At 36.2% G+C, this 17973-nt stretch overlaps 1 protein-coding gene across 3 annotated transcripts in view; it reads left to right on the top strand.

The window, feature by feature from the left end:
• Positions 1 to 17973, top strand: part of ZDHHC15 (zinc finger DHHC-type palmitoyltransferase 15) — a 122315-nt gene that overhangs the window by 59492 nt on the left and 44850 nt on the right. For all 3 annotated transcript variants that reach the window (XM_059910310.1, XM_059910311.1, XM_059910312.1), the window contains exons 4-9: positions 762 to 882; positions 8804 to 8873; positions 10326 to 10358; positions 11083 to 11203; positions 15803 to 15935; positions 17538 to 17664. In XM_059910310.1, coding sequence (XP_059766293.1) covers positions 762 to 882; positions 8804 to 8873; positions 10326 to 10358; positions 11083 to 11203; positions 15803 to 15935; positions 17538 to 17664 — 605 coding nt within the window. The remainder of the gene's footprint in view (positions 1 to 761; positions 883 to 8803; positions 8874 to 10325; positions 10359 to 11082; positions 11204 to 15802; positions 15936 to 17537; positions 17665 to 17973) is intronic.

Genomic DNA, 17973 nt, shown 5'->3' with positions numbered 1-17973 from the left:
TTTTTGAACTATTAAATGGCAGAGATTAAGTTTAAATCCAGAGAATGTGATCACAGATCTTTCTCTTTTTCACCTCTGCCTACCCTTTGGCCCAAACAGAAGAAAACTTACAGGTTTGTATTACTTTGGAAAATCGTTGGCATTTTTTTTGCCAGATTAGCAAAGTGTAGCACAAACATGGCAACAAGCTCCATACCAGGCTAAAAATTTCTGAAATAGTGAGAATATCCAAATTTCTATTCATTTTAAAAATTATTATAGAATGTGAAGACAACGTTGCAAGTAGTCTCATCCAGCTTCTCCAAGAGTGTCACCTATGAAAAATACTCACAACTTAATAACAAGCATAGTTTATCATCAACAGGGTCCTGGCAGCAAGGTATCCCATATCAACATGCAATATCATATTATGGTGTAATGGAGTGGAAATGGCATAAGTCTTGGGGTCAAGTGAACTGGGTTTGGGGCTTAGTTTTGCTGCTTTTATTAGTTGAGTGAGTGTAACCATAGACAAGGTACTTAATCTAAGTTTTATTTTCTTTAGTTATAAAACAATATTACCTATCACATAGAGTTATGAATATTTAGATAAAAGCCAAATAAGATAAATGAGATAATTATCCAGAGAAAGTTATAAGCCAAATTGGTACCTGAGCTTCAAGGATAGGTAACAAATATTTTCATTCAAATAGTTATTGTTGTTTTTAATCTTTTCTGTGAATTTTGGAAAGTAAAGTCTTGCCTCTCACTTCTCCTTCCAGTTCCACCTGTCCTATACCGACAAGGAGCGCTATGAAAATGAAGAGAGACCTGAGGTCCAGAAGCAGATGCTTTTTGATATGGCCAAGAAGCTACCAGTTTACACAAGAACCGGGAGTGGAGGTCAGTTCATCCAAAGTCACTTAGGGAGGCAGATCAACAAGGATCTCAGAAAGACTGAGTCATAAATATCCTCAATCTAGCCCACTTTTTCCTCCTTTCTTCTGAAGAACACTATGGAGTTTTTTCTCAACATTTTATTATAAAAAATGTCAAACACTTACCCAAGATGGAATAAGTACATTATAAACATCTGTATACCCACCACTGGAGTCACCACTAACATTTTACTATATTGCTTTATCACATATCTGTCCACAAATCCATCCCTCTATCCATCATCCATCAAGCCATCTTATTTTTAAAAAAATTTTTTTTTAAATATTTATTTATTTATTTATTTATTTATGGCTGTGTTGGGTCTTCGTTTCTGTGCGAGGGCTTTCTCCAGTTGCGGCAAGCGGTGGCCACTCTTCATCGTGGTGCGTGGGCCTCTCACTATTGCAGCCTCTCTTGTTGCAGAGCACAGGCTCCAGACGCGCAGGCTCAGTAATTGTGGCTCATGGGCCCAGTTGCTGCGTGGCACGCGGGATCTTCCCATACCAGGGCTCGAACCCGTGTGCCCTGCATTGGCAGGCAGATTCTCAACCACTGCACCACCAGGGAAGCCCAAAAAATTTTTTACTGAAGTATAGTTGATGTACAATGTACTGTTAGTTTCTGGTGTACAATAAAGTGATTCAATTAAACATACATAAATGTGTGTGTATATATATACATATATATATATATGTATATATATACTTTTTCATATTCTTTTTCATTATGGTTTATTACAGGATATTGAATATAGTTCTCTGTGGTATGCAGTAGGTCCTTGCTGTTTATTTCATATATACTAGTTTGTATCTGCTAATCCAAAACTCCTAATTTATCCTTCCCCACCTCCTTTCCCCTTCGGTAATGATAAATTTGTTTTCTATGACTGTGAGTCTGTTTCTGTTTTGTAAATAAGTAAATTTCTATCATTTTTTTAGATTCCACATATAAGTGATATCATATGGTATTTGTCTTTCTCTATCTGACTTATTTCATTTAGTATGATCATCTCTAGATCCATCCATGTTGCTGCAAATGACATTATTTCATTCTTTTTTATTGCTGAGTAGTATGCCATCTTATATATATGCCACGTCTTCTTTATCTATTCATCTGTTGATCGACATTTAGGTTGCTTCCATGTCCTTGCTATTGTAAATAGTGCTGCAATGAATATTAGGGTGCATGTATCTTTTCGAAGTATGCTTTCCTCTGGATATACGCCCAGGAGTGGGAATGCTGGATCATATGGTAATTCTATTTTTAGTTTTTTAAGGAACCTCCATACTGTTCATTATAGTGATTGTACCAATTTATATTCCCACCAACAGTGTAGGAGGGTTCCCTTTTCTCCACACCCTCTCCAGCATTTGTTATTTGTAGATTTTTAATGATGGCAAGCCATTTTATTTTTTGATGCATTTCAAAGTAAGTAGCTGATATCAATACACATCCACCTAAATATTTTATTATTCTTTTTTGGGTGAAATTTACTTTCAAAACATGCACAAATCTTAAGTGTACCATTCAGTATTTTGACAAATGTACACACCTGTGTAACTAAAACCTCTGAAAACATTACCACACCCCAGAAAGTTATCTCATGCTCCTTCCCAGTCAATCCCACCACAACAACCAAAGACAACCACTATTCTGATAGTTTTCCATCACAGATTACTTCTACCTGCTCTAGAATTTTGTATAAATGGAATCATACAGTATGTACTGTTGTATCTGGCTTCTTTTATTCAGCATAATGTTTTTGAGACTCATTCACATTCTTGTGTATTTCATTCCTTTTACTGCTGAGTACTATTTCTTTTTTTTTACATCATTTTTTTTCATTTTTATTGGAGTATAATTGCTTTACAATGTTGTGTTAGTTTCTGCTGTACAAAAAGGTGAATCAGCTATATGTATACATATATCCCCATATCCCCTCCCTCTTGCATCTCCCTCCCAACCTCCTATCCCACCCTTCTAGTTGGTCACAAAGCACCGAGCTAATCTCCCTGTGCTATGCAGCAGCTTCCCACTAGCCATCCATTTTGCATTTGGTAGTGTATATATGTCAATGCTACTCTCTCACTTAGTCCCAGCTTCCTCTTCCCCCACTGTGTCCTCAAGTCCATTCTCTATGTCTGTTTCTTTATTCCTGCCCTGCCACTAGGTTCATCAGTACCGTTTTTTTAGACTCCATATATATGCGTTAGCATACGGTATTTGTTTTTCTCTTTCTGACTTACTTCACTCTGTATGATGGACTCTAGGTCCATCCACCTCACTACGAATAACTAATTTCGTTTCTTTTTATGGCTGAGTAATACTCCATTGTATATATGTGCCACATCTTCTTTATCCATTCATCTGTCGATGGACACTTAGGTTGCTTCCATGTCCTGGTTATTGTAAATAGTGCTGCAATGAACATTGTGGTACATGACTCTTTTTGAGTTACGGTTTTCACAGGGTATATGCCCAGTAGAGGGATTGCTGGGTCATATGGTAGTTCTACTTTTAGTTTTTTAAGAAACCTCCATACTGTTCTCCATAGTGGCTGTATCAATTTACATTCCCACCAGCAGTGCAGGAGGGTTCCCTTTTCTGTACACCCTCTCCAGAATTTATTCTTTATAGATTTTTTGATGATGGCCATTCTGACCAGTGTGAGGTGATACCTCATTGCAGTTTTGATTTGCATTTCTCTAATGATTAGTGATGCTGAGCATCTTTTCATGTGTTTGTTGGCAATCTGTACGTCTTCTTTGGAGAAATGTCTATGTAGGTCTTCTGCCCATTTTTGGATTGGGTTGTTTGTTTTTTTGATATTGAGCTGCATGAGCTGCTTGTATATTTTGGAGATTAATCCTTTGTCAGTTTCTTTGTTTGTAAATATTTTCTCCCATTGTGAGGGTTGTCTTTTCATCTTGTTTATGGTTTCCTTTGCTGTGCAAAAGCTTTTAAGTTTCATTAGGTCCCATTTGTTTATTTTTGTTTTTATTTCCATTACTCTAGGAGGTGGGTCAAAAAGGATCTTGCTGTGATTTATGTCATAGGGTGTTCTGCCTATGTTTTCCTCTAAGAGTTTTATAGTGTCTGGCCTTACATTTAGGTCTTTAATCCATTTTGAGTTTATTTTTGTGTATGGTGTTAGGGAGTGTTCTAATTTCATTCTTTTACATGTAGCTGTCCAGTTTTCCCAGCACCACTTATTGAAGAGGCTGTCTTTTCTCCATTGTATATTCTTGCCTCCTTTATCAAAGATAAGGTGACCATAGGTGCGTGGGTTTATCTCTGGACTTTCTATCCTGTTCCATTGATCTATATTTCTGTTTGTTTGCTGGTACCATTCTGTCTTGATTACTGTAGCTTTGTAGTATAGTCTGAAGTCAGGGAGCCTGACTCCTCCAGCTTTGTTTTTCTTTCTCAAGATTGCTTTGTCTGTTTGGGATCTTTTGTGCTTCCATACAAATTGTAAAATATTTTGTTCTAGTTCTGTGAAAAATGCCATTGGTAATTTGATAGGGATGGCATTGAATCTGTAGGTTGCTTTGGGTAATATAGTCATTTTCACAATACTGATTCTTCCAATCCAAGAACATGGTGTATCTCTCCATCTGTTTGTATCGTCTTTCATTTCTTTCATCAGTGTCTTATGGTTTTCTGCATGCTGGTCTTTTGCCTCCTTAGGTAGGTTTATTCCTAGGTATTTTGTTCTTTTTTTGCAGTGGTAAATGGGAGTGTTTCCTTAATTTCTCTTTCAGACTTTTTGTTGTTATTGTGTAGGAATGCAAGAGATTTCTGTGCATTAATTTTGTATCCTGCAGCTTTACCAAATTTTATTTACTCTAGTAGTTTTCTGGTGGCATCTTTAGGATTCTCTATGTATAGTACCATGTCATCCATAGACAGTGACAGTTTTACTTCTTCTTTTACAATTTGTATTCCTTTTATTTCTTTATCTTCTCTGATTGCCATGGCCAAAACTTCCAAAACTATGTTGAATAATAGTGATGAGAGTGGGCACCCTTGTCTTGTTCCTGATCTTAGAGGAAATGCTTTCAGTTTTTCACCATTGTGAATTATGTTGGCTGTGGGTTTGTCATATATGGCTTTTATTATGTTGAGGTAGGCTTCCTCTCTGCTCACTTTCTGGAGAGTTTTTATCATAAATTGGGTGTTGAGTTTTGTCAAAAGCTTTTCTGCATCTATTGAGATGATCATATGGTTTTTATCCTTCAGTTTGTTAATATGGTGTATCACATTGATTGATTTGTGTATATTGAAGAATCCTTGCATTCGTGGGGTAAACCCTGCTTGATCATGGTGTATGATCCTTTTAATGTGCTGTTGGATTCTGTTTGCTAGTATTTTGTTGAGGATTTTTTCATCTATGTTCATCAATGATATTGGCCTGTAGTTTTCTTTTTTTATCACATCTTTGTCTGGTTTTGCTATCAGGGTGATGGGGGCCTCATAAAATGAGTTTGGGAGTGTTCCTCCCTCTGATATATTTTGGAAGAGTTTGAGAAGGATAGATGTTAGCTCTTCTCTAAATGTTTGATAGAATTCTCCTGTGAAGCCATCTGGTCCTGGGCTCTTGTTTGTTGGAAGATTTTTAATCACAGTTTCAATTTCAGTGCTTGTGATTAGTCTGTTTATATTTTCTATTTTTTCCTGGTTCGGTCTTGGAAAGTTGTACTTTTCTAAGAATTTGTCCATTTCTTCTAGGTTGTGCATTTTATTGGCATATATTTGCTTGTGGTAGTCTCTCATGAACCTTTGTATTTCTGCAGTCTCAGTGAGTAACTTCTCCTTTTTCATTTCTAATTTTATTGATTTGAGCCCTCTTCCTTTTTTTTCTCTATGAGTCTGGCTAAAGGTTTATCAATTTTGTTTATCTTCTCAAAGAACCATCTTTTAGTTTGATTGATCTTTGCTATTGTTTCCTTCATTTCTTTTTCATTTATTTCTGATCTGATGTTTATGATTTCTTTCCTTCTGCTAAGTTTGGGGGTTTTTTGTTCTTCTTTCTCTAATTGCTTTAGGTGTAAGGTTAGGTTGTTTATTTGAGATTTTTCTTATTTCTTGAGGTAGCATTGTATTTCTATAAACTTCCATCTTAGAACTGCTTTTGTTGCACCCCATAGGTTTTGGGTCCTAGTGTTTTCATTGTCATTTCTGAGTAGTATTTCATTGTATGAATATCATATTTTCTTTATCAATTCACCATTTGATGCTCAAGTGGGTTGTTTCCAGTGCTCAGCTATTATGAGTAAATCTGCTGTGAAATTCTTGTACAAGTGTTTGTGCAGATATGTCTTCATTTTTCTTCAGTAATACTCACTGTGGAGTTTTATTGTTAGTTTTCATCTGCATGAGTAGAACAGTACTGGCTGAGCAATTCTCCTCCTTTTATTTATTTATTTTTTATAAATTTATTTATTTACTTATTTATTTTTGGCTGAGTTGGGTCTTTGTTGCTGTGCGTGGGCTTTCTCTAGTTGCGGCAAGTGGGGGCTACTCTTCATTGCAATGCACGGGCTTCTCATTGTGGTGGCTTCTCTTGTTGCGGAGCATGGGCTCTAGGTGTGCAGGCTTCAGTAGTTGTGGCTCGTGGGCTCTAGAGCACAGGCTCAGTAGTTGTGGCTCACAGGCTCTAGAGCACAGGCTCAGTAGTTTTCACGCACGGGCTTAGTTGCCCCACGGCATTTGGGATCTTCCCAGACCAGGGCTCTAACCCTTGTCCCCTGCACTGGCAAGCAGATTCTTAACCACTGCACCACCAGGGAAGCCCTCTCCACCTTTTAAAATTTGAAAACGAATGCTTTTTTGACAAGTAATTCTAATGTTTCTAGTAAAGAAGATCGTGTTTCAAGGCTTTGGGAAGTATACTGTTGGACACTTATGTTCATCTATTTATCATTTATTTATTCAACCAATATTTATTAAGATCCCATATGACAATTGGGGATGTCTTATTATAGTCTGGGTATTAGATGATATGAAAGATTTATTGTTTACTTTGTTAGAGCATTAATGTCATGGTGGTTATGGTTTTTTTAAAAAGTCTTCATGCATACTGAAGTATATTGAAAAAGAGACAGACAGGAAATTTTCTATATAATTTCAAACAGTAGTAAACAGAATGGTGTGGTAGAGCAGAGATTACAAACTAGAGGTATATGCGAGGAATTGGACCCAGAGATATATTCTGTTTGATCTCTAATGTGTCTTTTAAAACTTGGCATTTTTTACTAATTTTTAACAATTAGAATATTTCTGCATGAAAATCCACATTTTTGGCTACTCTTGAAAACTCAGACACTGGTAACATTCGATCTGCATTTCCCCATGGCAAAAATTAGCTAGAGCTGAGTAATAGCCACTCTTTTTAAACACGGCACGAATTCTCATGTTCTTCAACTCACTACTCACTGTTCCCTGGACCCTTGAATCATTTGTTTGCAGCCCTCATGATATAGAGTAATAGAGAAGGCTTCTCTGAGGCAATGTCATTTGATCTGAGACCTTAATAAGAAAAAGTAACTTGCAGGAATTCCCTGGTGGTCCAGTGGTTAGGAATCAGTGCTTTCACTACCGGGGCCAGGTTCAATCACTGGTCAGAGAAGTAAGATCCCACAAGCCATGCAGAGCCACAAAAAAAAAAGTAACTTGCCATGCTAAGGGTTTTGGAACTCCATTGAAGGTTTTTAGTGGAGAGTGATATGATCTGATTTAGATTTTAACAAATCACCTGGCTATTCTGTAGAGAATGTATTGTGAGGGGGCAAGAATGAAAGCAAAGTAAATAATTAGGCAGCTATTGCAGTCATCTAAATTAGAGGTGATGGTGGCTTAAACTGGACAGTGGCATTTGACCGTATCTTTAAAAACATGTTGAAGGAACTAAACATGCATGTCCCTCTCCCCTCCTTGTTACCTCAATTATACCCATACTTTGGTCACCACCACCACCACATTGCTAGAATGAACACAGAAACTCTGCTGAATTAATATTTCATTATGTTGAACCAGTTATGTGTGCTTAAGGTACACTTTAGGTTTAATTATTATATTAGCTCAAATTTTCATAATTTTAGTTGTTACACTTAATAATCACATTAAACAGTCATACTCTATCAATGAACACAGAGAAAATTAGAAGGAAAGGAAAATGTCTTTCATCTAAGGAAATAAAGAAAAGAAGGAAGGAGGTAGAGAGGGAAGGAGAACTGATTTTTTGTATCATACTTACAAAGTGAAAAGAATCCTGAACTAAAGGGTCAGAAAAACTGTACTAGTCACAGCCTTGCCACTTGCTTACTGTGTGATTTTGTGTAAGTTACTTGACATGGCTCAGGTCTTTATTTTCTATATCTGTGGAATGGTCAATTGAACTAATTTGTTCTAGAATGTCTCTTCTATTCTTCAAATTCTTATTCTAAGAACCACATTCTTTACCATGCTTTAGGAGTTTTATCCACCTCATACAATCCAACCTCTGGAGACAGGAGATAAATTATGAATCCTGTTTTCAGATAGGAAAGTTGGAATAAACAGAGGCTAAATGATTTTCCCAAGATAACTCAAGCAATTGACAGTATAGTTTGTTTCATAATACAGAATTTTATGATCAGATATCCAGATATGAAAACCTTTCCCCTTACACTCATCCCCCAAAAGGTGCTTTTAAGATTGATCCAACAGGGAAAAAATACATACCACAATTCTCTTACGTGATCTGTCTTTTGCTTGGTAACTTGAAATGAGATGAGTTTGAGTACCTGTAATCAGTGTATAACAAGTCATCCAGATTGGCTAGTAAGATATATGGTGTCATATTGATCCCTAACCAGTGCTAACCACCTTATTTTTCCTATAGCCGTAAGGTTCTGTGACCGGTGCCATTTGATCAAGCCAGATCGCTGCCACCACTGCTCTGTCTGTGCCATGTAAGTGACAGCCATAATTCCCCTGGGCTGAGCTTGGCCACTGATGGTTGCCTTAAAAACCAAGTGACTGATCCTAACATGTTGATCCTAAAGAGCATTTCCTTTCAATCATAATGAGCACATGCCAAATACCCTCACAGGGATGATGATGATTCAAACTATTATAAAGATAGGAAAGAGAAATAAAACTGCATTTTTAAAAATAAACATTTTATTTTAGAACAGTTTTAGATTTCTGGAATTATTGTAAAGATAGTTCTCATACGTCCCACACCATTTCCCATGTAATATCTTACATTAATATGGTACATTTCTTACAATTAATGAACGAGCATTGATTTTTTATTTTTAGCCGAAATCCATACTCTATTTAGATTTCCTCAGTTTTTCCCTGATGTCCTTGTTCTGTTCAAGGATCCTATCCAGGATACCATACTACATTTAGTTGTCATGTCTTCTTAGGCTCCTCTTAGCTGTGACAGTTTCTCAAACTTTACTTGTTTTTGATAACCTTGACGGTTTTTAGAATTGTTGGGTATTTTGCAGAATATCCCTCAGGTGGGATTTGTCTGATATTTTTCTCGTGATTAGATTTAGATAATGTCTTTTGGGGGAGGAAGACCAGAGAGATTAAGTGCCATTCTCATTATATCATATCAAGGGTACGTACTATAGACATGGCTTATCACTGCAATGTTAATCTTAATCATCTGACTGAGGCAGTGTTTGCCAGATTTCTCCACTGTAAAGTTACTCTTCTTCCACCCCCACTCCATACTGTACTCTTTAGAAGGAAATCTCTGTGTACAGCCAACACTAAAGGAATGAGAAGTTATGCTTCCCCCACCCTGCCTTGCAGGCAGAGTATCTACATAAATTATTTGGAATTCCTCTACATGGGAGATTTGTCTCTTCTCCCTCATTTATTTATTAAATCACTTACTTATATCAATATGTGGGCATGGACAATCATTTCAGATTTGGGGTTATAAGTCAATACTACTTTATTTTGTTACTTAAATTGCTCCAGCTTTGTAAAATCCCATTTTTATGCTAATAAATATAAGCTTCATGTCCTTCTTCTTGAGTGCTTGTTCCATCCATGTTTCACTTACCCTTGATTCAAGCACAGGCTGCAGTCATGTTTTCTTCTTTACTTTTATTAAACTAAGTAAATAAAATGAGGAGAGGTATCTTGGACCTATTCTCTGTGTCAGTATCCTAGAGTTCCCAATGCCTTTTAAAGGTTGGAATTTTAGGCATGTAACTTGCTGCCAGCATGATCCTAAAGTTTTGTGATTGGCTCATCCTAGGAACAACTGAGGACAGTATAGTTTTGGAGAAGCTATAGTGGAAATCTAAGAATGAGTGTACTGGGACCATGTAAAAATACTGGTGATACCGTGAGTTCAATTCTGAAGTTTATCACACTGTATTTTGTTCCTTTTGTAGGTGTGTATTAAAAATGGATCATCATTGCCCTTGGTATGTCCTTTTGATTAATTTCTCCCCTCTAATAGGGTCAAAGTTGTTCAATGCCTACTTTCCTAAGCATAGTTGTAAAATGCCTGTTTCCCCTACCATAATTCATTGGGCTTTGTATTTGTGTGGGGAACAGGGAAGGCGTAACATTTTAAAGCAAGAATAAATATACCACCAAAGGTGTGATCGTGAATTCCTGGTGTCACAGAGCTAATGGTCTCTTGTCCATTAGCTATAATAACGAAAGAGAGTACAGATAGTTGTCCTCTTTGACATTACATAATTCAGTTCTTTTTTTAGCTGTCTTGATGTTTGAAAAACTCTAGATTGTTAATTTAAGCAATTCTCCAAATTTTGTATGTCTGACCTAGAGAACCAGTATGAAATCATCTAACTATAAAGAGAACATGCCATACTATACTAAGTATAGCTGCAGAGATTGTAGTAGGTTTTCAGCATCCAAGATCCAGGTTTGCTTGGGTGTGTCAGGAACCAGTCCAGAACTGTTAGGTAGGCCAGCTGTCTCTGTGTCTGTAAATAAAAGGAAAAACAAGTGAGACATGAACTTGTGTTTCCAGTCTGTTCCTATTAAGGGACTTCAGTTTCTGTTGAGTTTCTACACAACAGATAATGAAGCAGCAGGGGTAACATAGTTCACTCTGTATCAGTGTGTTCTAAATCAATGGATCCTGATTTCAAATTAGTTTTTCTTTTTTTCCTTTTTTAGGGTTAATAACTGCATTGGATTTTCCAACTATAAATTCTTCCTTCAGTTCTTAGCTTATTCTGTTCTCTATTGCCTGTACATTGCTACAACGGTCTTCAGCTATTTCATCAAATACTGGAGAGTAAGTTAAAAAATCCAGAAGGGTCCCCCCACCAAGAATAAATACACACCTATTCCAATCTGTAACATTGTTCACATTATCTTTTTTTTTTTTTTTTACATTTTGAAGTAGCTAATACTGAAGTAATCAGAAGGGGAAGCACAGAAAACAAGTTTCCCACGTTAAATATTCTGAGATTTAGGAGGCTGTTATTTAGATGTCAGTTAAAGTTTCTATCATACATGAGAATCTCGTTGGGCCTCCAGGAACCTAATCTCTTGAGACTTACTGATTCTTTACAATGTATTTATCTAATTAAGTTTTAAAAATCCACTTCTTACCAATTTTAGGTTTGAAAAATGTTGAAACTAATTCTAAATCCCTAGTTTCCTAAGAAAAAAGGCTGTCAAAGCACTCCCTCGTTGTCAGAAAATACTTTCTAAATCCCTGTTCAAAGGAAGTTGCAAAATTCCTGCTGGACAGAAAGATTCATTAACTCATCTTCACAAAAGACCAAAATGAAAAGGGAGAGTCTTATTTGAACTTTGTATGACAAACTCTGGGTAGGGTATTAGGAGAACTGAGTTCTAATACTGGCTCTGCTACCTGCTTCACTGGCTCATTGCCAAGATCAAATGAAACATGTTGAGGGACTTCCCTGGCAGTCCAGTGGTTAAGACTTAGCCTTCCAATGCAGGGGGTGCGGGTTCGATCCCTGGTCAGGGAGCTAAGATCCCACATGCCTCGCGGCCACAAAACCAAAGCATAAAACAGAAGCAATATTCTAACAAATTCAATAAAGACTTTAAAAATGGTCCACATCAAAAAAAAAAAAAACAAAAGAAAGAAATGAGGAAATCATAAGATATTATCCAGTGCAAGGTTAAAAGAAAAAGATTTACCTTACACTGGATAATACCTTTAAAAAAATGAAACAGATGTTGAAAGTATTTTACTTTTCAAAACATGGTTCCAATCATTATAATGAAATCTTTTTTAAAATCCTACTTTCACCTTTCTTCTACTTGAAGATATGTTATATCCCATTTATTTCCAAAAAAATTGAAGGCAGATTTTCAGTTTACATATGTATATGGGGTCTGCAGCAGTATAGTGATTTTTTTTTTTAATTTCATGCCAATGGACTCCAGAAGATATGTCTTCCCCACATACAACTACAATACAGTTACTAAGACATTATAACCTTACATGATGAGGGCTTTCCAAACTGAACCTGAATAGCAAAAAGCAGATGTGGGCAGAGCTACTAGTTATTACTTTAGGAATTGCACAAGAGCCTGTATAACAGGAATATCTCACCTCAGGGGGAGAGGTAAAGCACATAAATCCTGTGAGTAGAATATAGATTATAATAAACTGGAGAAAAAAAGGAGAAAGGCAAGGCAGTGAGAGCCTAAATAGCTGAGAATATTTAAATTATTAATTAGTGCTTTGATCCCTACTAGTGTAGAAAATATAGTGTAGAATATTATAGAGGTATGGGCTTTGCATTCTCCCTTCGACTTGCTTAATCAATTCCAATATTTAATAACTTTAAGAATCAGGAATTATATAATACATATCAAAATCTTCAACTCAGGGATATAAAAGTATAAGCAGAAATGAAGTTTTATTATAAATTTTTCCCAAATGCAAAATGCTTCATCATCCTGGTGTCTCTTCTTTGGCCCCTTTCCACATCGCAGGATCTCTTATCTATTGCCCAGGTTTCCATGACCTTTTTGGCCTTCTATTCACACACTGAGCCACTACCATAAAAAAAATCTCCTGCAACCAATTCAGCAGGGAAAGTGTCAGCCTTGGTCTTCACTACAGACTTTACTTGGTCCTTAACACAGTAGGCTACTGTTTAAAAACTACCCTTTGATAACAGAGTAAACAATGTTGTATTTCATACATTTTGCCTTTGGCCCTCCTAGTCAGCCAATAATCAAATACCACAATGCCAGCCAGGTGCTGTATGCTTCTTTTACCCTTGAAAGATAATATCTAGATATGAATTAATCTCCAGGAATGTGCCAGTATTCACAAGCAAGGGGTGAAAATAGCCTTGCCCTTTTCCTATTCCTTCATTTTTTTCTCCACAATAAACTAGCTCATGCCTGACAGATGCCAGGCGAGGAAACCTATCCTGGCTTGCCCTCATAATGAAAAGGGCATTGACAGTTCAGAGAAATGCTTCTTTACAGTCTCTCCAGCCAGAGAGCACTTTGGTGTGGTTTAAAGATGGCTTTCTCAGTTCAAATTGAGTCTCCCCTAAAATGAAAAGTAAACACTGCCATGTATTTTAAAAGCCATGTATCAAGGAGACTAGCTGTGCTCCTAAGAATAGCAACCTCCATTTGTATGGTACTTTACCATTTTCAAAGCACTTTCATATCTATTATATCATCTTATCCTCACCACAACCTTGTGAACTAGGTAGAGCAGGAATTATTAGTCTAATTTAAAGGTGATAAAACTGAGGGTCATAGTAGTTAAGTGATTTGCTCAGGATCACCCAGCTTCTAAGTTGCAAAGTGAGAACTTGAAATTGTCTGACTCTTAAGCCCAGTAATCTTAAACACTGTACCATGTCCTACTGCCCATTATGGTCCTACTATAGAGAACTCCAGCTCCTTTGAAGTAAAGAATTCAGAAGACCATCAGATTGTGCTTCTCCTCTCAATATTAACTTAAAGAGTAGCACTTTGATAGGAAATCGATATTTGACTTATGAAAAAAGTAGTAATATACACCTCCCACATTGGGCCATGAATCTCCTCATAGAGGCTATGAATTCTTTTAGAACTAAGATAATAGGATTAATCTACCAATATTCCCCTGAACTGTTTCTGGTGGTTATTGCTTTGAGTAATTTAGCTTGGTTATCTCCTGAGTAGGTAATTTTGAACATAGGGCCATCACCCTCTTCTAACAAAAAAGACAGTTAAATATTAAGGACTTTATCAAGGGACAACACAGTAGATATGCTTTGGCAGACAGAAGAGAGTTCTATAAGAGCAATTAGGGAAGGGAAAGACTTGCAGCTCAGCCCCTCAGAGTGTGAACTGACTTTATATCAGTCCCTCCTGCCCAGCCATTTCCTATTGTCCATTTAAACATGAAAGATAAGAAGTAAAATAAATGTGAGCTTTAAAAGCTTTTAAAAACTTATTTAAAAAAGTAGAGATTATGAAAACAAAAACACAGCCAGGCAAAAACCACTACAAAATCTTTCCTATAAATTCAAAATGAAACAAACAAAAACCAATCAAATTCAATTTGGGTGCTTAGGCCAAGATTTTGTAGAGGAATCATTTCAAAAAGGAGCTTCACATAAAAGTTCCTGAAGGTCAAAATCCTTGGTGTAGCTATTTCCTGGGGTGCTCTGCCCCCAGGCAAATTTCACCCAGACCACCCCTCAGCTGAAAGCATCTGACTGGTTTACTTCACCTTATCTTCATCCTTCAAACACATACTGTCTGGAAGATTCCTAATATTTCCTTACATCAAAATAAATATAAATCTTCTCTAAGAGACGAAAAAAATCTGTACCATCTGAATTTGCCAAGTGTTTCCAAGCCTTAACTTTCTCCTTCCAAACTGTAGTAGAACTAGATCCTAATGTCAAGGTTGACTTCAACCAAGAATCACCTTTACTACTCAAGAGCATTTGGAAATATTTCAAAGCAATTCATCACACCAAAACAATGATCAGCACAGGAAAGGGGGAAATAAAGAAAAGTCTTTCTCCCAAATTCTTATTCCAAAATTGAAAATGTTTTCTAAAGTTCTCTTCAGAAGACAAAATGTTACATGCTGTGCATGCTATAGAACTTTAGAAAATTCATTCTAGTCTGGGGCTGCTTTAAAAAAAAAAACAAAAACTGTTGACATATGGAAAATGAGAGGTCCCAGCTAACTATAAAAATCTTTAGCTACCTACTTTTACAATTGCCTGTCAAATCTTGCATGATTTTACTGTCTAAACAGCTGTTTCACGGGATGTAATATACCAGCACATTCTACTTCAACTATAAAAAACAACCACACAAAATTTGCAGTAGCTTTAAAATCAAGTCGACTTAGAGGTAGAACATTTTAAAATTCTACCTATGTGTTTTAACTTCCTACATATATCACTGTGACATTTTTAGCACACATATATCCAAAGAAACATGACATATAAAGTACTCCAGAATAACCCACCTTGAAACAAGAGGATGAACCATATGACCTCAAGATCACCTCTAGCCAATGACTCAAAATTTACAAACTAAATGGAATACAAGCTTTAAGAGGTTGCATACCAGTTATGGCTTCAGTATACTCTTTTAATCTTACCCATTTCTAATTGGTACATTATATACTCTATTTTACACTGAACTGCACTTAAGCAAAGATCCATTTTAGGCTGTGTAGGCTGATAGCATATCCATAATAAGGTATGGTCATCCACAGAAAGAACTGTTTTGTAAAAATTTTACAAAATCTACTTTTTTAATTACAGCTAGACATTTTATACATATGGAAGAAAGTACTAACCTATACAGAAAAACTAGCCAAACCTTATGACTTTAATCCTTTGTTTCTGTTTGTTTATTATTTCTTTTCTAGGGGGAATTGCCCAGTGTTCGCTCTAAGTTCCATGTCCTTTTTCTCCTCTTTGTGGCCTGCATGTTTTTTGTCAGCCTTGTGATTCTCTTTGGTTACCATTGTTGGCTTGTCAGCAGAAACAAAACCACCTTAGGTAAGACTGGATATTAAGACTAGGAAAAAACATATGAATGTATATCCCTGTGACCTATGGATTGTTCCCAGGGAAGAGAAAAACTTCCAATGAAACATTTTACCTGCAGTGACATCTCTTTGCCTCCAAACGGAAACAGATGTAAACACGTTTTACCAAACTGGAGAACCATAGTGAATGAAACTTACAGACTAAAGAGAACATTAGTGAATAAAACCTCACACAAAACCAAAAATGACCATTGCTTTTTATAGTTCATTCTGGGTAATAGCTCCCCAGATTTACAGCTTGAAAATTTTGAAAGGGTGTTCACATAAGGAAGTGAAGGAAAGAATCAGTACAGAAGGGAACATCAGAAGGAGGAATTCAAGGTCAATAAAGATAGAAAAATCTAATTTATTGAACACTTCTAAAAACAGAGTCCTGAGAAAAAATCCAAACCAACAAATCATTGAATATCTACAGTTATCAAGGAGCTGTGTAGGGACTGTGGGAATGAGATAAACACATTGAACAAGTGAGTCTCTAGAAAATGAGCACAAGAAATGAAAATTTTTCTCTGAAAATTTTTCCATTACTCTATACTCTGGGCTTTTATTTGGAGAATTGCATTTCTGATGGATCCAGTGCAATAGTCGTTTTCATGGTGAAACAAATATTTATACTGTACACAAATCAATGCATGAGGGTTAAGGAGAAAGTATCCAAATAATGAATGTTTAGCTAAGATAAATTTGAGGAAAGTATAGTGCAAAAGCCACTATACTTTTGGAATTCATTTGCTAATAATGATAACAGCTAAAAAAGTATTTGCACTTATTTTCTAAACCAAATATATATGTAGCACTTAGTTGCTAGGGTAGTAGATTAGCATATTTGGCTTAGAGATCACCTACAACGTAGAAAAGTACTAAAAGCTTCATGATAACACAATCTGAAAACAAAGAACAAAAGGGAAATGGCCAGATGCAGCCAGAGTCCAACAGTGAAAGTGTTTGCTTAATGGGATAAATGTGTATCTAAAAATAATGTGCACTAACATGGTCCAATTTCTCATAGTCGTTGAGGTGATTATAGTTCACCCATTGACATTTTTTCTGGAATAAAACTCAATTTCTTACATTGCAGCCTTCAGTGTGAACGTGTTCATTTCTGAAATGTTTCAAAACCAAATCAATGTCATTACCATCTCTTTATGTGTCATTACTTTTGTCCCAGCTCTAAATATAGAGACCATTTGGCTGTTACTGCCATTTAGATTCAAATAAAGTGCTGTTAGATTTGTTCTTTCACTCCTTACATGCAGTACAAAATACATACTACCCCTATGACTGTTCAATTATTTCTACCATCATGTGTTTCTTCTGCATTTTTTTAAAGAGTGTACCAATTCTTTATATTTAATAACAAACTTACTTTGTATTAAAGTGATTAAGCTGGTTTTTACCAAGTAATTTAGCAATAACTAAGAATGAGGGGCCTATGCTACCACAGCAAAAAAATATTGTAGAAGCAAGTCACATTCATGGAGAACTGTAAAATTGTAATGGTCCTGATTATTGCTCTCTTCTTCTTTTCTTCAACTTCCCTACCCTGCCATAGAGGCCTTCTGTACTCCAGTGTTTACAAGTGGCCCAGAGAAAAATGGGTTCAACCTTGGCTTCATCAAAAATATCCAGCAGGTGTTTGGAGATAACAAGAAGTTCTGGTTAATACCTATTGGGTCCAGGTAGGTAATTATTACCACTGAAAGAAGTTGATGCTGGACCATGCCTTGAAGTAGCAAATTCAATTTTGACTGTATTATGCACTAGATATCAGTCCAATGTAAAACTGTATTTCCCGAGTTTTTCATTACTAGGTTAGTAAAGATAAATCAGGTGGTGAGGGCATGATAAAATAAGCATTCTCATGCTTTGTTTGAAGCAGTGTAAACTGGTACCAGTCATTTGTAAATGAATTTGGTTTTTAAACAACTCTGTTGTTTTTCTTCTGTATATATTTGTACATATTTTTAATCACAGTATACATACCACTT

Source organism: Balaenoptera ricei, chromosome X (assembly GCF_028023285.1).
Source record: "Balaenoptera ricei isolate mBalRic1 chromosome X, mBalRic1.hap2, whole genome shotgun sequence".
NCBI classification, from domain to species: domain Eukaryota; kingdom Metazoa; phylum Chordata; class Mammalia; order Artiodactyla; family Balaenopteridae; genus Balaenoptera; species Balaenoptera ricei.
This window is presented reverse-complemented; position numbering and strand designations above follow the sequence as displayed.